General features: G+C 44.2%; 1 protein-coding gene and 1 long non-coding RNA gene across 3 annotated transcripts in view; one reads left to right on the top strand and one right to left on the bottom strand.

Moving 5' to 3' along the window:
* Positions 1-20305, top strand: part of LOC311270916 — a 167679-nt gene that overhangs the window by 60349 nt on the left and 87025 nt on the right. For both annotated transcript variants that reach the window (XR_014624313.1, XR_014624314.1), the window contains exon 2: positions 19772-19880. This is a non-coding gene — a long non-coding RNA (uncharacterized lncRNA). The remainder of the gene's footprint in view (positions 1-19771; positions 19881-20305) is intronic.
* The window catches only part of LOC311270914 (zinc finger matrin-type protein 4), a 58286-nt gene that overhangs the window by 23726 nt on the left and 14255 nt on the right, over positions 1-20305 (bottom strand). The window contains exons 2-5 of the mRNA XM_084376159.1: positions 17872-17988; positions 14067-14159; positions 7359-7536; positions 4014-4271 (exon numbers count right to left, since the gene is read on the bottom strand). Coding sequence (XP_084232285.1) covers positions 4014-4271; positions 7359-7536; positions 14067-14159; positions 17872-17982 — 640 coding nt within the window. The 5' untranslated portion in view covers positions 17983-17988. The remainder of the gene's footprint in view (positions 1-4013; positions 4272-7358; positions 7537-14066; positions 14160-17871; positions 17989-20305) is intronic.

The raw sequence follows: 20305 nt of genomic DNA, 5'->3' as shown, positions 1-20305 counted from the left end.
TTGTGGGACTGTGTCACAGTGCATGCTGTCTCATGGGAGAGGAGGTCAGCTCTGTCTCCCAACTCGGGCACAGTCATCAATTACACACAATTTTCTCTGCTTTGGTACCTCACCCTCTCCTGGGGTCCTCACAGACACACACACATACGGAGACACACTCTGCAGTCCTAGACGCTTATCTCACCGCCTCTAATTCTCTACAGAGTCTCCTGAGAGAAGACACAGTGCGCTGGCTCTGTCTTGAGGGGTTTCTACCCCTGTCGTGATTTATGTAAAGACACAGCTGAGTCAGGCGGGCTCCATCCCTTGCCAGTACCCACCCCCACTGAAACTCTGTCCACCTCCATAATCCTTTTCCAAGGGTTTTGTCTGGCACCTAGCCGTAGAAAATAACGACATTCTCCCTTGTGCCCTGCCTGCGCAATTACACCAGAAAAATTCAAGAGTAAGAAACAATGTCGATAAAAATGTCATGGGGATTTTGTGATACGTTTCGGTCTTTGAGAGTGTGAAAGGGGGGGCCGGAGGAGGGGGGAGTTACAAAGAGAGAATATGCAGTACAATGAAGTACAAGTAAAGGTCAGTATCATCAATAGGACACAACCAGATAATATAGCAAGGGAGACTGCAGCCACAGTCTGGAGAGAGAAGGAATATTGGTGTGTAAATAATTCACCTGTGCCTTGTGGGGAGCTAATGAGGAAGACAGATGAGACATGACAAGAGATCAGAGCCCCTAGTGGTGTGCACGCACACATTTACACACAAATCAGCCACAGCAACAACAAACAAGGACACAAGACAGAGTACAGCAGCAGGAAGGCGGTGTGAAAAAGATAAAAAGGATGTAAAGAGAAAACAGTTCCACAAAGGGAGAGGAAGGACAAAAAGGCAGAGATGAATCTGCACTTGGCTGAGACCGAATTTCTCAGTTCTCCCCCTTACCCCCCTCTCTCTCTTTGCTCAGCTGCCGATTCGTTCGACCCTCCCTCCCTCTCGAGATTACACCAGGCACACCTGTGACTTCACACCTGAAGTGGTGATAAAAGCCAATCAGATGTGAGAAACTTGCACCGATGGAAATGTGTCGATCTGAAGAGCAGGCGATCACTGGCGATGGAGATGTATTGTGATGAACAAAGTGTTTCAGATGAAAGGCGCTGGAACAAACACTTGATTGATGGCACATATAATAGATCCCGTCAGCAGCTAGCTCACTTAGAAATCTTAGACCAGTTGCCCTTGAGAGGAAGACGGGTAATAGATTTTGCCATGGAGTGTCACTCCTCGCTGAGTGTGATTATCTCTGATATAAGAAAAGGAAAATCCGACTTTTGAAAATGTCCATCATATATTTCAATTTTAAATGTGCTCTGTAGTTATATGCTGAAATTTTGAGTCCAAATAACCTAAAAAACAGCTGAGGTTGTGGGATCTGGGTCACAGTGTGTGGATGGAGGACGATATCCAACATGACACCTCTTAAAGCCTCTGAGCCAGTGTAGGCGGCAACATGACTCATGCTTTTAATATGATTGGCTTCTTGAGATGATGGTTTGTGTCATGGCACCTGGAGCACAGAGCGAACGGCACGGCTTCGGCTCACACAGGATCTGCATGTGTGTGTGGTGGCGTCAAATTTGTGTGTGTGTGTGTGTGTGCGCACGCGGTAGAGGTGTTGTGTGGCGCTCGTATGCATGCTGGGCTGCGTGCTGCAGTGGGATGATGTTGGACGATATCACTCACAGGAACCAGAAAAGGAAAAAGCACTTTCTGTGCCAGATACTATTAATAATTTCATTAGAATACCCTTCTGGCAGTAATGTGTTTGTAAGCATGTGAATCAGTGTCCTCTTACTGCTACATTTGTATGTGGAAGTGTTTTGCGTGGGAGGAGGGAGGAATAAAAGGCGAGAAACACAGTAATTAATACCCAGGACTCGCTATCAAAACTGTAGTTTATTCTCAGTTTTACCAATTAATATTTTACAGTAAAAATCAATGTCAGTAGAACCTCTTCCCTAAATTCTTTATTAATCCTTCAGTCTGAGTGAGACTCGTGTTTAAACCCTCAGCAGATGTACAAGCGTGTAATGTGTGGTTATTTAGCTGCCTGAGCTCCCGCACTATGCATGTATGCTATATGCAACATGCCAACAGAGGCCCCATAGCTGTTTTTAACAGTTTGACACAGTGCAATGCTAGCTAACAAGTGTGACAGCTATGCTGTAACATGAGGAGGCCGTGAACCCAGACAACTGACATGGGAAGGTCAGACTGCGACGAACAGATGATGAATTAGATGTGAGGTACGCAGTTAATTGGGGAGAGACAAATATTTGCTTGGGATGATGGATGAGCTAACTCGTTATTTTTCTGGCTTAGAGTCCAACCATAGCATTCCACAGAGTACTCCAGTGATTTAGTTTACGTATCCATAAAGTTGGGGAAAGATTCCAAAAGCAATGGTCAGAGTTGATTCAGCAGAGATATCCAGATTTAGTCCCCGATGTGGGTCAAGCTCCAAACATGTTGCCCTCTGCAGTTACGATACGCAACTTGATCATGCACGCTCATGCAATAAGAGAGCAAAGAAACTTTCTGGTATCCCTACCCGCTTTATACATTCGGGATAAATAATTCCACAAAGAGGCGGAATGAGAAATGAAAAGAATGTGAGCTGCAAGAAGAGCTGCCTCAGAAAAAAAAAGAAAGGAGTCGTGCAAATGTGGTGACGCAGAGAGAGGGGGGGGGATTGCTAACTGCGTAACGGACAGGAAGTTCGCTAGAATGCCAAGAACGCTTGCTATAAACGACCATCGCCAGAGGCTGACCTCTAGGGCTGCTCGATTATGGCAAAAATCACAATCACGATTATTTTAGTCAATATTGAGATCCTGATTATTTAGATCACTCATTAACTTTGGAAACATCAGACATTTGTTGAACTTTAAAGAAAAAACAGCTTTTTCGTTGAGCTTCAAACATAATTCAACAAAAAACCTATATAAAAATAATAATAATAATAATAATCATAATAATATATGATAAATATAACGACTTGTTTAATGTACAAAGTGTATTACACTGTCATATTTATTTGCTATATAAAATGGGAGAAAGGACTGCTGATTTGCGACTCTCATCCTTTTCGCTCGCTCCTGCCATCGGTATCATAGCAGCAGGGATAGACGCGCATCAAAATCCAAGTGACGGCTGGCTTGACCAGGTTAAGCAAACAATGGCTCCCCTAATTGCAGTAAGCTGAACTAAACATGACACAACCTGGCCGAGAGTGAGTTTGGCTTTTAGGGAGGGTCGAAAGTGCACCGCTGTAAAGAAAAGCGATGCGCTGGATTTATAACACAAGACAAAAAAAAGCAGAAACCGAATGCGGCATAATAATCGTTTTATCTCTTTGAACTTATTTTAATGATCGTTGGAAGCCAAAATTGAAAATAAAATTTGATTATTTGCCCAGCCCGGATGCACCCACAGACTTTCAACTATAAAAGTGTTTTAGTGTCTCTTTAATCCAGGAAAGTCTTATTATGGCCCTCCTGCAGAACTATAAAACTTTATAATTCTGCATCTAAATTTTAATTTTAAGAAGGTATTCCAACCATCTGTATCACATTAATTGTTTTCTGGATGAACACTGTGACTGTAGGGGGGGTTGATCAAAGGAAAGGAAACACAAAGTATGCCGGAAGGACACAGAAGACAGGTAGTCAGCAGTAGAACCCATGTTTGTGTCCACATATACGGTGGATGTGAATCTTTACGGTAACTGGCGGATGTTGCTAATTTTATCTTTGAGTTAATGGTGTGGCTTACCTCTGTATTACACATGTGAAATACACACCACAATAAAAGGCATATGGACATTCAGTCCACCCTCACCGCCAAAGATCTCGAATGTGATCTCCCCCTGATCGTCTTTCCCTGTACAAAGTCGCAACACCCCCAGTACCCATCTCTTGACGTGTCGGGCTCGGGCCCAAGAAGCTGACCTGTGCTCTCCGTGGCATCCAGACTGCCCGCTAGCTGCTCCAGGAGGCGTGCTCTGGCTGCGTTCCTGCGGTGTTTCTTGCCCTCGTAGTGCTGCTGGGCCATCAGCGGGTTGTTGAACCAGGCTCCGCACAAGCAGCAGTACTTCCCCGCCTCTCTGCCGCCGTTTGCACCGACTACCGCCATGGGCCAGGGCAAGGTGGGGGGAGGAGGGGGACACGCCGTGGGGTCTGCGGGAACCGGAGTCGAAGGGGAGGAATCTGGGGGGAGAGGTGAACAGATAGGCAAAGAGTGAGGGATTACAGAAGGAAGAAGAGAGCGAGGGAGCATATTAACATTCATTCAAATGCAAATTGAGTTTTAAGGCAAAAATGACATGAAATAAAATATTTTCATGGATTACATTAACATGAGAATGTCATGCATTCATATTCAGATGCATACGCACACAGAGAGATGAAACCTCCAATACATCCTTACACACACTCATGTGTGTTCATTTAAAAGCTCTAGATTTAGATAGTACTGATTGAGAGTGAGAGTAAAGAGTAATAGACTGCTGTAAGCCACATCTGTGGAGCATAGATGAGGGTCAGGAGGAAGCTGTCAGTGCTCCAGGGACCAGTCTGCAAGTGCTAGAAACTGGTTCTCTACTCACAGCTACTGTACTCTCAAACCTTCCTGCTTTAGGTTTTTATTTTACCTACATCCTCTTCTCTCATCTTTCCTCCCCTTTCATCCTCTCCTCTCCTCTCCTCTCCTCTCCTCTCCTCTCCTCTCCTCTCCTTTGTGAGCAAAAAAGATTTGGCAGACTTCCAGATGACCTGCTACTCATGACATGACACCGGTTACCATGGTGATTGCCCATTAATAGCCAACAGGCAGGGACATGTCCACAGGACGCGGTCACGGCTCACGCTGCGAAGACTGAGTTTGTGCGTATGTGGCTTCATGTGGGTGTTTGGGTCGTGGACTGAACGTATAGTCCACGCTTTAAAAACTGTGTGATGGCTGAAGTGTGTGTGTGCGCGTGTGTGTGTGCGCGCATGAATGAAGCTCCAGAATAGGCTGCTCGGGTGTGTGTAAGGTACAGTATGTGTATCAAAGAAATCCTCTCTGCTCAAACTGTTTATTTGAACACAGGGAGGGGGTGTTAGGTCCACGGCCAAATTGTGTGAGAAAGCTTCAGATGCCAGATGGCATGTCCAAATGTGCCGGTACGCCATCTACAATGTGTCAATGAGTCCTACCGACTATGACTACACAGCCTCAATACTGCGTGTTTAAACATTTTACATCACGAACAAAAGCCCACTCACACGTGCTTTCAAGCCAAAATGACTCACATCACGTCCTCTCACTGATAACAAATGAAGTGCAGGCATGAATTGACCATGAGTGTGAGATGTGTTAGTTTGTGTGTGATTTTTTTTTTTTTTTTTTTTTTTTTTTCTGTGTTGACTTGACTCTAGCCCCTGCGTGCTGATTGGCTGCTCATACCTTGATGTGTCTTCGGGCTCTGTTCACATAGTTACTGTATCTATGGCCGTGTCTCGGCTCATCTCACCAACCACACCCACTCACACTGCCTTCGCCTGTGTTTGCCTTCGCCTCACTATAATCTCACTTACAACCTTGTAACTCTTCGACTGTCTTTTCATTTTTCTGCTATTCATCTCAAAGACAAGGCCATCCAATCCCTGGTGTAACACTCGTTTGTGTGTGTGTGTTTGCGTGAGGCTGTGCAGTGAGTGAAGCTCCTGAGCGCTGACGGCTCTGAGGAAGAAACGGCACGTGCTGAGCAGCAACAGGGAGAGATCCTCGGATGTGTTTTTTCCTCTCCATCCCTTGTTTTCCCACCCTTTCTTTTCTCATAACTGTGATCTCTGCACACTGGAGCAGAAGTAAGTGTTTTTCACGGAGTGGGGAGCAGGGAGTGTGTGTGATGGTGTGCGTGCAGGAGGAGGAGGAGGAGGACGAGGAGGAGGAGGAGGAGGTGGTTTGTGCGATAGGGGAGGGAACACAGGTACAGTCTCTGCTCTTGACCTCTCAAGGGCTTCTCCGTCACACATGGCCTTGCTTTCTCTGCCCTCACTGTGTGGTTTTGCGTGTGCGTGTATGTTTGCGTGTGTTTTAAGTGTGCCTGTTTGTGTCTCACACAAACGTGCAAGCATCAGTCATCCTGCCTATGTGTGTTTCTGACGATTGTGTGTCCATTCGTGCGCAGGCCTGTCAGCTTGGATGTGCATCTTCTGTGGAGCGCTCATCTCAGAGTGATCATGAAGGCTACTTTTGACTTTAATCTCTCCTGAAATCTTCTTCTTCTCTCCCAGGTCACTCTTTCCTCTCATCTCGCTCATGTTCTCTTGTTTCTTTTCCTCCAGGTCCCACTGTCACAAAACCGTGCAAACTCCACGGCAGTGGCTGTACAGAAGTGACACTTCTCCAAAGTAGGCCAAAGTTTGGCAAAAGTCACTCAGGGGCTTGATTATAACACTTTGTAGTGATTGTGTGTTTATGGCTCTTTGAATTTTCACTTTGAATCCAATTTGAATCACATTATGTAAAGCTTCCCTGGAGACGACTCACCAGCGCTGACACTTAAAAAAAAAAAAAAATTGCTCATCTTAAACAATCATGAGCACAAACAAAAATCAATTTGAGGATGTTTTGACTTGTTCAGAGATTTCGTATTAATCATAAGACCTAAATAAATTAAAGGCTGTCTTCACCTTCAAAGTTTTACTCCTTTGGCCTCTGGCGTGTCAGCTTTACCAGACACTTTTTCCTCCCCTCTGATAACCAGGCTAGACTTTTTTAGACTGAGGCGTGACTAAAGCTGTACAAATCCACTTCAGATACAAATATATGCTTTGAACTAAAAATAGTTCAATGATACATGTCGCCGAAAAATGAACGAGTGACTCGTGGGAGCAGAGGTGAGACGGTGGTTTAAAGACAAAGTAAATAACTCTTGGTCGTGGTGAGGGCAGGCTCTGTGTGCAAACACCAAGACTGGAATCCAATACAGGTATTGATCAACTAGGGCTGACAGGGTTGATCATTAGAGTACCAGTTTATAGTCAGAACACTGATAGATTGGACTTGTCAAGCTTTCACTTTCAAGTCTGGCCCGAAGACACGCAGACAAAAACAGCTAGCTCAAAGAATCACCTTAATACTCTATTCTCTTTGTCTCCCTGCTTACACTCGGCCACTGCTGTGATCGCTGTGAAAGTATCTCGGTTCAAGTGCTGTAAGAGACAAGCCTCCAACAGTGCATTGTTGGATGTGTGGGTTTGATCACGTTGCTAGAATCAAGCCCAGAGGTAGAAGGTGTGAGATACCTGTGTTTGTAGGGCTGGTCATGGCTGCGGGTAGGTTGGTCGGCTCCCCCAGCACGAGGCGGACTCTCTTGGCGTGGGTTTTGCCCTGGTAGTGGGACTGGGCCACGATGGCAGACGTGAAGAACATGTTACACAAGGTACAGCACTTGTTCCTGTCCACCTCTGTCTCTGCACAGTCCTACAGGAGGAGAGGAGAGGCAGGAGAGGGCAAGGGAGGTGAAGAGGAAAACAGGGTGGTGGAGGTGAGGACAGGAATGATGTGAAGAGAGAGGTGGGAAGAGGTGAAGGTGAGAAGAGAGAGGCAGGAGGGAGATGAGAAATATAGAGGTACACTTTGCCCCGACCTCCCTAAGCTTTGTCTTTTTCTCACTCTCTCTCTCTCTCTATCACACACACACACACACACACACACACACACACACACACACACACACACACTGGCAAAGAGAAGGCTGATCAAATATTCATCTGTCTCTCTGGGCTGTGGCTTGGCCCCTTCACCGCTGCTGGTTCATTACTAATGATGAGGGGGAGTTGCTCCCCACGGGAGAGAGGGAGCACAAACAAAAAGACCAACCGCCTGATTGACACAAATGAACAAACACACACGCACCGCACATGCAAATACACAAGAACACACACACACACATGCAGAATTCAAGCAGTATTGCTGATTCTCCTTAGCTGTTTTCTGTGTTTCTAAACTTAGAAAAGCTGGAATACACTGTAGGTTGCATGTCAGGAAAATGATACCAATCCAGTAATATTCAGAAATCATCCAAAATAGCAGTAATGATTTCAGTGATCCTGGCATTTGCTTCTCTTTTGCACCGAGCACCACATTTTTCTAGCAGACTTTAGAAGTTGGAATATTGTCCTTTTTTTCAATCGTTTTCCATCCATTACATATGATGGCCAGTTGGGCACGCAGCCTCGCTCCACAGGCACCATGTTGTTTTGCACAACACAAGCTTTTCCAAGGCGTTTTTGAAGCGACTCTCTGTGTGGTTGGGGTCTTAATGGGCACAAAATGTTCAGAAAAATCAGAGAAATACTCTAAAAACCCTTTAATGATAAAACTCTTTTGACACAACTGTGTTAAAATGTACAGAACATACAACACTGACCCACTAAATGTCTTCTTAGTCTGAGGTTTTATAGTTTTACTTAAGGGAAATCAGACTGCTTCTGCATACAATGATATGCTTCGTGCTTTCAGCCTTGTATTGTATTAACAGTTTGCAGGAAGGTCTTGTCTTGTTTCAACATGACAGTGTCCCCACGCACAGAGCAAGAGCAAACACATGCTTTTCTGAGTTTGGTGAGGCTGCACGAAGGCCTGACCTCAACCCCATCCAACACCTTTGGGATGAATTAGGACAGACTGTGAGCCAGACCTTATCATCCAGCATCCTTGCCTGACCTGACTAATGCTCTGGAGGCTGAATGGGAGCAGCCAGGTTTGAGGCCGGCCTTGCCAAAAGTGTGGAGGCAGTTATAGCAGAATAATAATGTTTGTACTTTTGGAAAGAGGTATGACTTAATCACACAGAGGTGTAATGTTCTTCAAATATATGGAATAAAACAAAGAGAGCATAAAAAAACAAACAATGGATGAAACAGAGAGGAGAGAGGAGTTATATTTCACGCTTTCAATGCAACATTTTCATTCTCCACGTTCCCAGCTGTTTCCCGAGTCTCTTTCTTCTACAGGCTGCTCACATTAAACCTCCACCTTCTCAGCTCATCTACACTTTTCTTCTCCCTGTGGCTGCCTCTTCTGAACCCTTTCTGTTTGTTTGCAGACCTCTTCCATCCGTCCCTCTCTTTCTTTTTTCTTCTTTCTTCCCTTTCACACCAGCGATCTCTCTGGTCCAGGTGTCAAGTCGAGTCGGAGGAGAGAAACCTCCATCTCTGCGAGGGAGAGGACAATAATAGAAAAGCGTCTGCGACACCATATCTGTGTGTGTGGGTGTGTGCTGCGTGTCTCTGTGGATGCATGTGTGTATGTGTGTGTGTGTGTGTGTGTGTCTTATGTCAGCCCTGGTTAGCATCACAGACAGCGGATGTGAGAGTTAAGGACACCTTTACCTTCCAGGCTTAGCTTTGTCTCTCAGCTGTCCCATCCTTCTCTCTTCCTCTCTTCGTCTTCTCTCCCTTCTTTCTCCATCCCTCTCTTCCTCTCTTGCTTTTTTGTCTTTTTGCCTTGCCCTCAGTCTCAGCCCTTTTCTCTCCCTCCCTCCCTCTGGGCACCAGTCTCAGTGACTCTGTGTGTTGTGGGATGAAATATTTATCTGTATTGGCAGGCCTTCGCCACCCCCTCTCCTCCTCCCCCGCTACGCCTCGCCTCCTCTCCTTCCCCGTGTCTGTCCCTGCTGTGATCATGTTAAAGGATTTCTCTGACCTGTCCCATACCCCCCCACCCCCCATCCCCCTCCATCTCCACCAGTAACTCACTTCCTTCTCCTTCTCAGTCGGTACAAATTCATTAATTGTGCTTTGTTTGCACATGTAGCAAATGTGTGCATATTTGTGTGTTTGTATGTAAAAAGAAGCTGATCTATATTTAGCTCACGATCTTTATTCATGCTTGTATCGCGGGAGACACGCTGCCTGTGAGGACGAGTCTCACTCCCTCTCACTCCATCCATCCCTCTTACCTACATTTCCACCGCTCCCTCATTACCATCTCTCCTCATTCTGGTCCTCCCTCATGTGTACTTTCTGCTCCTCCTCTCCTACTATTGTTCTTCCCCTCCACTTCCCCCCTTCGCCTACTTTGTCTACATCTTCCCTCCCCATGGGCAGCGCTGCTGAGATCCGGTTCTACCCAAATCTCGTTGCATCAGGACGAGGAAAATGAACCGCAGTGAGCGGATGTCCCACGACTGCGTGGTTTTAGACTCGGGACGAAGAGGCTGAGCTGACTCTCTGTGGCAGCGTACAGTAGCAGTGGTCTCACCTGTCACAACACACTGCAAAGTAAAGAAGCAGTCAGCCGAGCTTTGACTGAAACACAAAGAAGAACGTACTTGAAAGGAGGAAGGCGACGCAAATCCTGTCGCTCAGTGACAGATGTTACACCAGGGATTCAGTGAGAGTGCGGGGAAAGTTTTAAACAATTTCAAGTGTGTGTGGGTGACTGACATGTGAATAATTGTCAGCTCATTACAGCTGCCACTCCACTGAACCACTTTAAACAATAAACAGCATCTCTGACTCACTGTTTCCCTCCGTCGTCTGTCTCTGCTGAAAGTCATCAACCTTTCTGTTTCTTCGCGTTTGATTTCTAGATTCCTGCCGTCGCTCATTTCAATATTCCTCCCTGTTTTGCCGCTCACTGTCTCTACCTGTCGCACCTCACGCATCTGTTGAGAGCTGATTTGCATGCGACCCAATTGTTGTTCCTGTTTGTGTGTGCGCACAATCTGCATGCGGGCCTTACAGTGACGTCTGTATCGCAGAATATTTTGTGTTTGGGTGGCTTCATCCTGCTCATGCACCTAACAATAGACTCCTAATTAGCTGTGTTAATCTTCTTCTCCTTCTGTTTTGCTTTCTCTCTGCTCCTCCTTACTTCTCCTACTGCTCTGTGTCGAGGCGCTGTGGGAAACATTGCTAAATATACACATGGAGCAGCGCAGGGAAACAGACGCTCTCATTTGGAGTTTGAAGAAGCGCTGAAAGTGTAAATTGAAAGGAGCGACGGTGCAAATATAGCATTAAAGGAGAATGAAAGGCGAGGGGGGAAAAAAGCATTTTGTTATCTCTTGCCCTTTGCGCGAGAAGAAAACTGCTCAGACGGAGAAAAAGAGCACGGTGGAGAATAGGGGAGAATAAAGGATAAAGTCCCCCCTCCCCTTTCATCTGGGAGCACCTTTACGACCTACTTTCTCCATGTTTGTTCTATGACAACACTCTCACCTTCACACAAACACACAAACCTCGAGGCATGGCATTTTACGCCGGGTAGAGGCTGGCATTTGATTCACTCCTTGAAAAGCCTGTACTGCTGCTCCCATTGGACTGCGCCATGTCAATCGTTACGAGAACAGAGGGGCAAAACACTAAGATGAAATGCAGAGTGAAGATGTGCAAAACTTCCCCGGGGACAAGAAAAAAAACAAAACGATGAAAGATGTGAAAGAAGCAAAGTTTATCCCAAATTGAATGGTGAGAATTTCATCTCTGGAGATCAGCTTCATCTTACATCAGTTCTCCAGCACTGTCAGATAATCAATGTCATATCTCTGTGTGAAAGGTTATGAACAAAGTGCTAGCTGTGGCGCTCACAGTACGGTACAGTAGATGAGTTGAGTGTGTATGTATATGTGTGTGTATGTGTGTGTGTGTGCATATAGCCTTTTGGTGTGTATTCAGTGTCCCATATGAGGTGAAAGCCAGGAGGGGCTGAGTCATGTCTTATTCACTTAGGGAGACAGATGGAGACGCAGGTGTGTATATCTCTACAGTATGTGTGAGTGTGTTTGTCAACCCGTGTGCCCTCCACATGCCTCCAGTATTTTATGCGCGTCTGCAGCATGGTGCACGTTTATCACCTTTTTCCATCCGATTGTACAGCTTGTGTTAAGAAACATATTCAGCATTTCAAGAGTCTTAAAGTATGAGATGATTCACACTTTGTTGTATCCATCCCAACGTTTCAGTTTGGTATAGTTCTGTGGTGGCAATTGCTATTTTTAGTTCAGTTTGATGCTTCAAAGGCCTGCTACTAACGATTATTTTCATTGTCCATTAACATTTTGATTATTTTCTCCATTAATCTGTTAGTCTTTTGGTCCATAACGTGTTAGAAAATGGAAAAAAAAATATGTCAGTTGGTGTCTCCGAAGCCCAAGATGAAGTCCTCAAATGTCTTGTTTTGTCCACAACTCAAAAACATTCATTTTACTGTCAGAGAGGAGTAAAGCTTTTTCTTTTTACGTTTTTGCTTCTCTTCTCTCTCCAGCTCTCCTTTTTTGTTCCTCCAACCATTACTTCAGTCATATTTGATGTGTTTGACAATATATAAATGCTTCCACGGAGAGACTGTCTTAACATGTACACTGTTATTTCTATACTAAGCAATTATCGTGTCTCACTCCTCTCCGACTGACTGCTTTGCACTCTGCCTCCGAGTGTGGCTGTGAGGAACAGCTATAAACACCTTCTCCAAAACTCTTTTCAAGCATCACATGGGCCTCATCTAATAAATCGGCATCGATTTAATTTTTGCTATAAATCTTCTTGAATGGATCTCAAACTTTTGGCTTATTTAATAGATATGTGAAGACTTTGGATGCACATAGATAAAGGAAATGGTGTGATAATGGAGACACACTACATCTGATGTTGAGGGGACAAACCTGTCCATGAATACAAGGTACAAGGAGGTTCTGGTTGGTAAAAGAGACCAGGTATCACGTTCCAACAAGGAAACAACGATATATCAACACACATGGTTTAAGGAGGATGTGACTCCTACCCCACTTGGTAGTTCTGGCTGCTTATATTTAAAATGTGTTAATCCAGATCTGTCTTCATGCTTTTGCCCTGCTGGATTTATGGATTTGATCTTTAATCTGCTTCCTTTGAAGATGTTTGCTTGCAGCCACAAACATTATTTCTCAGGGTTTCAAACTTTGCATTGCATATTCTTAAAGTGCAACCTGAGATCAGTTACACTGGGGATGAACATTTTTGCTCCCTCTTCTTTTTGTTGTGAATGTTCTGTCAGTGGAGGACAGAGGGTCATCGCTGCACAGAGCTAATTGGCCCCGCACTACGTCCCAGGGTCTGGGCTGTTGGCGCTGCACCGTTTTTGGAGACGCTCCACCTCCTTCTCTGCCCTTTCTCTCTCTGGCACAGCTAGATTTGTCAGTTAGTTTGATAAGCTTTATTTTTCCACCAGCTGTGTCCTCAGAGTGTGTAGCGTATGTATGCTGCGTGTGTATGTGCGTTCTGTGCCATGTGGGATTTATAGGCTTGCCGGATAAATGGGGCACACAATGTACTATAGTGAAGCTCCCTCCACACAATAGTCTATTACGTTCACATTTCTTTTTCACAGACACACACACACTCAAACTGACGCAAACACACACACACGACCCACAAACACAAAGTGAAATTTTAATCAACAGCAAAATAGAAGTTGTGCTTCAGATGGATGCAGATGCAACCTCAGCATTTGCTCCAATTGCAGAACAGGGCCCTAGAAATAAACAGACACAATGGCCCACCTACGGCACACAAACACACGCACATACAGACACACAAACATTGGTAATGCACTGACCTCCCTAGCCATGGCCTGCAATAGTCCGATATAGAGCTGCTTTGGTGGCCTTTGCCTCGACTTAATCTTACCAGAAGCACCACAGCGAAAGCACAACCTCTCCTGGGAGAATTATAGCACAACAACTGCACACAGCAGATCAGACGCTCCCATGAGCACTTGGCTGCTGCGGAAAAGCCTGAGTGTGGACAGGCCTAGTGAAGGATTAGACTGAGGCCAGTCGACGCACGTTTTTGTCATGAAAACACGCTTCAGTTTGCGATTACACTAAAAAAAACAGGTCAATCTGTTGACCATTTAGTATAGTTTAGTTTAAATGAAGTTAGAATGATTTACAAATATTCATGCAAGGGGATCATTGTATGTTAAGCAACACAGACACAGAAAACACACACACAATGAGAGCATACTGGGTTATCTGGCCTCAGTCTCTTGGAAGGTGGTCCGCCGTCTTCAGGGTGAAGCATGTAGAACAGACGTACCTTGTTGGCATGTTTCTTACTCTGAGAGAGAGAGAGAGAGAGAGGGAGAGAAAAAAAAGAGAGGGTGAGAGTGTCAGCCAGTGAACTGAGTTTTATTTTATCAAGTCAGCCAAGAGGAGAAAAATCAATGTATGTCACTCCACCTTGGCAACTCCCTCCGAGCTCTTATCTCTGTTTCAGCTGATGATGCTAGCAGACATTTTTGCCCCGCAGCTAGCAGACTAATGGCCCGGGCCAGCCTCTGCTTTTTGGGAGGCCAGCGTGAGCTTGTTGGGCAGGGGAAGGGAGTCGGGATTAAGAACTCTTCACTTCACATGTACACTGTGGGACTGTCAAGTGCTAAAGGAAGTTGTTCATTTAAGCCTGAAATTGACATGGGCTGATGAGAAGTTGCTATATTTATTAGAAAACTATTTATAGAAGAACCCGTAGAAGAATTGAGCTTCAGATCAATGTTTTTGATCACAAGAGTAAGAGAACTATTTAAAGAACAGGTTTTTTCTTAAACTCGAATGAATAAACTTTAATCAGCTTCCCAATGAGGATTCTCAATAACAGACATACTCTCCCTCAACCTTAATTCATATCTTAGGAGAAAACAGATAATAGATTGGAATGAGTCTGCCTAATATTCAAAGCTTTTGGTGAAAAGATGTGCATAACTGTTCTGGTGATGTTTTCTTTTTGCGCTGCTTACTCATATCCCGTTGCTGCATTGTTGTCGCCCCACCTGACAAAGCTATAATAAGCAGAACTATACAGTAGTGTTTATGTGGAAGGACAGTGAGCTGTCCTTGAAGCTGCTAACTGTCGCTTTAATGCAGAACAATGAAAATCACTGGACACACTGCAGGGTAAAGATTAGTGCAAGTGTGTGTGTGTGTGTGTGTGTGTTTGTGTCAAGACAGCTCTATGTGTGTTTGTGTACGAGGTTGACGCAGCTATCTTGCTCCATACATAGCATTTTATTGGCATGCTCTGACCTTCACTCCTTTCTACGATACAACATCTATTATTATCTATAAATTCCACCCCCGGTGCAGTTTTTTCCAAGGAAGTGTTGACAGTTTGTATCTTTTAATGCCACATGTGCAATCAAATACACATTACTGCACGACAGAGGGCGAGGAGACAAGTCAAGAAAGGCATCAAGGGCGGAAAATATTGATTGTAGTGATGGGCATTTTAAGTAATTTCCGTATTCACGTACTTGCATGAATACCAATACTCATGAGCTGATTTATGAGCGATAGAGGTGATTTAAAAGTGCCTTCGGTTGTCTTTTTCCAGAGCTGTAGTCCCCTGAGGGTGATCACTTTACTGTTGAATCCAGATGATTTGTGGATTTAAGTTTTGTAGATGGAAATGTAACTTTGAGTCTATATCATGGCTGCTCAACAGCACAAAAAAAGAAAGCGACTACCTCTGACAAGACACTGTACTTGCTGCTCCAGTGCTTAGATTGGATCCTCTGCCCCCGGGACAAGAAAGCCCCCCTCCCTCTACCTCACTTGCCTCCTCACTTGTCAGACTACTTTAATGCATTTTGTCAGTGCTTGTGTGTGTGTGCGTGTGTGTGTGTTGAGTGTATGCTTGTGTTTATAGGTGTATAAATGGTCATGCAGTAGATGGCTCTGGGATATGGGCTAAAAGCGGGACCTTGTGTCACCATGGTTACCCTGCACTGACCCTCACCCTCCTCTAATGGACTGTGCATGTCTCTCCGTCTCTTCAGTCTCTGTTTCTCCCAGTGACAAATCAAGTTGGAGGAGACAGACAGGGCAAAGGACAACTATTAAAAATGTCTGCCACATCATCCTTGTGTGTTTGTGTGCACGTTCAGAATGTATCTCACTTACACATGATCAGATTCACATCTTACGCCAAGCCACATCACTACTTTGTAGAGCTTGGACAAAAATATAGACATCATGTAGGGGATCATCGTCATGATATATGTGTATATTGTGTATAGTCACGGTCAACTAGACTCTGCATGTCTGCAATCAGGTAAACAGGTAAGCTGTAACCATGGTAACAACTGCTTGGCAAGTATACACAAACTCTGTCGGGCTCGAATCAGGCATAAAAAACAGAACGCTTGTCGAGTTTGGGTCAGCCAGGTTATTATTATTTCGGACTCAGTCTGGTCAAAACAAAAAAAATAAGGCCCAGACTAATTTGTGACATGAGACAATAGTGAGGACTGACTCTGTATAAGGCTGGGGTGCAAAATGAAGTTTTGTTGTGGGTTCGAAATACGCTCGTCTCACTTACAGTACATCAATGTGAATCACCCACGTGTATATGTTAGTTTGTTGTTAGCTAGCTAGCTAGCTGTTAATGCTAACTGTTAATTGCTGTTACTAATACAAAGTTAGAAATAGTTGTAGAGTGCCACAGGAATGAGCCCTAAAACCTGGAAATATATCAGCATCTCTGCACTTTCTGTTCCCTTGTCTCAAATTCAATTAGTTTTTTTCTAATGGGTTTTCAGTTAGACATCTGACCAAAAACACCAGCTTAAGAGATTTTCACCTTTTTAATTTCAGCATAAAATACGTCAGTAAATACCCCACGTTTGAATTATGAAGCTTTTAAGTGTCTTTAAAAAGGGGCCAAATGACACTACAGAGGTTGTCGGGGACATTATGTCATCACAGTGAACATGCAGACTCATCTACTCACTAGACCGTCTAAACAGGTCGACTTCAGTCGCAAACTATTCAAACTCAGACCTTAAAACCTGTACACTCACCATGCGGTGTGATGCAGTTCATCTATAGCCTAACGTTAGCTTTTTACTTCTGTCAATCACATTTATGCTTCAAAAATCATAAAAGTGGTGTTCTTCTTGCTGAACAAAACATGTAAGTATCATAAACGTATGTTTGTCATAGAGCTTATTTTCTGAAATAACCCAAAATCCAATTGAAAAATCCCATTTGCATTTTGTTGAGGGAACAATTGCTGCCTGGATGCTAACTTCTGGTTTAGCCTAGAAGCATACGTCATCCCTGCAGCTTTTTATTTAACAAATATTCTGGTGTTTTTGGCAGTAATCAAAAGTCCAAACTTTTTCTTGTCTTGTCTCCTTGATCCACTGACCTCTACAGAGACCTTTTGTCAGGGGTGACACTGAGGACAAGCAGTGGATCATATTGCCCGTTCGACAGAAACACCAGTGTTGAATTGTGCAGACAGACTTGGGTTGAGAGACAGAATAAGATTACTTTCACGTGCGTGCAGACACATACACACTGTCGTCGTCCTTGTTAATTCTCTCCAGATAAGGGCCTTGTCCTCATTAGTCTGCTTGTTAATCCCAATTGTGTCTTGTAATCAAGGACGACCTCAATGCAGTACATGCATATGTGCCCGTGCGCACACATACACACACATGCACACACGCTAGTTAAATAATGCACCGGGCTGATTATTTAATGGCCTTTCATTGAATTACTCTCAGGGAGTCTGCTGAGAGGTAGACAACATTAAACACAAAGTGTGCGTGTGTGTTTGTTTGTGTAACCAGCATTACCATGCTGCATTAAGTCTATGTATAATGGATGAGCAGTGTTTTGAACGGCACAAGCACAAATTGGTACAAATAAGGCTGATGCAAAGTGCACAGTGCAGGAATCTATCTGTCAACCAGAGATAGTGGAATTGTGATTTTTTTCCCCCCCTTTCTTTCGTGCGAATGTTCCTGTGTGAGCAGAGACGGACTCACCTCATAGTGAGCGGTGCGCTGGGACTCGGAGATGAGCTGGGCATTGCAGATGTTACAATAGCTCTCTGTGAACAAGCCTCCATCCACGACGCCCGAAGACTTCATCTTCATCTGAGACTACACAAACACACACCCCCAAAACATATGCAAATATGAATATGATTAAATGCAGGACGGAATAAAATGTCAGTGAACCTTATAGTGTGTGTAAGGGGTGCATGAGCATGCATGTATCTCATCTCAATTTAGGAACATTTTTTCCTTCAGAGTGACAGATTCATTGTGACAGCTCAGCCCCAAATATGTTGATCCTCTGTGTCAGAACATAGTCTCATGGATGATTTTGGCTCCAATCTTGGAAACAATGGCCTGAGGCTCTGGCTTGAGTTTCTGCATCTGACATACCAATAAACTGTTAAATATATATTTCTCACATTTTTGGCACCATTTAGAAACACTTAAGATGCAGACAGAAACGGAAAGATTCCAATTTTGGTCAAGGTGATCCTAAGGTTTCACTTACATAATGCAGTGTTTGAGTTGATTTATAGAAACGCATCACATTTTATCAGCGTATAATTTTAATATGTACAATCATAATCTGCAATACAACCAGTAACACCAACAAACAAAGACATTCAGTTGAGTAAAAAGTACAGTTTTAAACAGTGGAGCAGGATGTTAGAAACTTTCCACCTCTGCCTTCAGCCATATAAATTAACCACAGGAACATTGTTTAAAAGTTTAGGAACATTCAGGAAACTTGGGTTTTTAGTTTTCTGGCCAACTAATGAGACCAAATATTGTCAACCATATTAATCAGCTGCTTCCATTGAGAACTTGTTCCAAATAGTCCCATCCTTAGCTTATCAGCTCCTTTAATCAATGCCATCATGTTTCTCGGACAGTTTTGCATTGCAGTGACATCAACCTCATGCTTCTCTCTTGCAGTAAGAAGGAGTCATGGCTGAGAGGAACAAATAGTCCACAGCGTGGCTTCATTTCAGGAGGAAAAATAACAACAGTTCTAGTTGTAATGTCTGTAAAACGAAAATTTCACATCATCAAAAACTGGCTGAAACGTCTTTCTACGAAGCATGGTCTCAAATTCTGTGAATGCCATGTCTTTGACACGCTATGCACGAGTGCCACTGCTTTAACTGTGCAGCCTGCCTGTGAATGAGCAGCCCTGCAGGCAGGCTTTGCACATGTTTTCTTTGACGAGGATAACCTAAATAAAAACGAATGCTGTACCAATATTTCCTCATTTCAGATGGTGTCAATCACATTGTTGCAACAGCTAGCTCAACAAAAATAGTTCAGGAATCAACAAAAGGAATCGATAAAGAATCGGACCGATCAGCAGAATCGATCATGGCGTTTGTATCAATAAAGTCTCATCAATTCCCATCCTTATGAATGAACGGAACAAAGAACTCATGTTTTGATTGCCTTTTTGTGCGATAAATGTTTCAAAACTCTTCTACTACGTACTGTTTTTATACTGGCTTCAGTTTAAGCTCTACTCTGCGCCTCAGACACACCTTTCCAATCCTTCACAGAAACTTTCAAGAATTTCTAAACACTAGCAGGAAAGCAAAAGGCACAGCCAAGAGCAACTTTGGTGAGGGTTACAGTCCCTGAGGTAAACTGCTAAAGGTCTCCAGCAAGATTCCCTGGTGAGAAACAGTGTCTTAAAACCTTGTCAGTGTTGGTATTGCCCAACCAGTAAAACCACAGAGACCTGAGCACCCCACTGGGAGCTGTGGCTCTGGTTTCTTAACAACCTGGCAGCAGTGTTTTCTCTTGCCTTTATACTGAGTAATAGAAAATGGTTTAATGATGTGCTCTGGGGTCTTGTGTTCAATTTTCTATTCTCTTCATTATGTGTGCCCTGTAGGCACTGCTCTGACAGGGCTGGGGTGAGTAACGGGTCTGCAGGGAACGGCCCAGGAACATCAACCATTAAACTGGATGAGCTCCTCGCCTCAAGGAAGCAACAGGACAAGGTGATTGTAGGGCCAAAGTGTTTCATAGTGCAAAACACACAGACGCTCCGGAGGTCAGCTCCGGCAACTTCACATGGTCATCTGGAGTAACATCAGCGGGATCAGACGAAATCTGCTCAGCAGGGAAAAGTAGTGACAGTTCACATCTAGTCTGTAATTAATTTTAGCCACTGCTCAACACGCTCACACATGTGAGTGCGCACACACTTAGCCACACTACTGGTAATTACCCCTGTCTGTTCTCCTTGTCTGTTTACTGCAACCTGGACATGCTGTACAGACAGTCCCTCCATTATCTAATTGAATTACAGGACGACCCCTATACATTAAAACCAGATGGCACTGCAGATGCATTTCACATAAAATGCAGTAGAACCTGTCTGTGAGGTATAATATTCATTCTGAAATGTGACTGATGACAAGCT

Source organism: Pagrus pagrus (genome assembly GCF_965226575.1).
Source record: "Pagrus pagrus genome assembly, chromosome: 15".
NCBI classification, from domain to species: Eukaryota; Metazoa; Chordata; class Actinopteri; order Spariformes; family Sparidae; genus Pagrus; species Pagrus pagrus.
The sequence above is the reverse complement of the archived record's forward strand: the minus strand, read 5'-3'. Positions and strand labels throughout refer to the sequence as shown.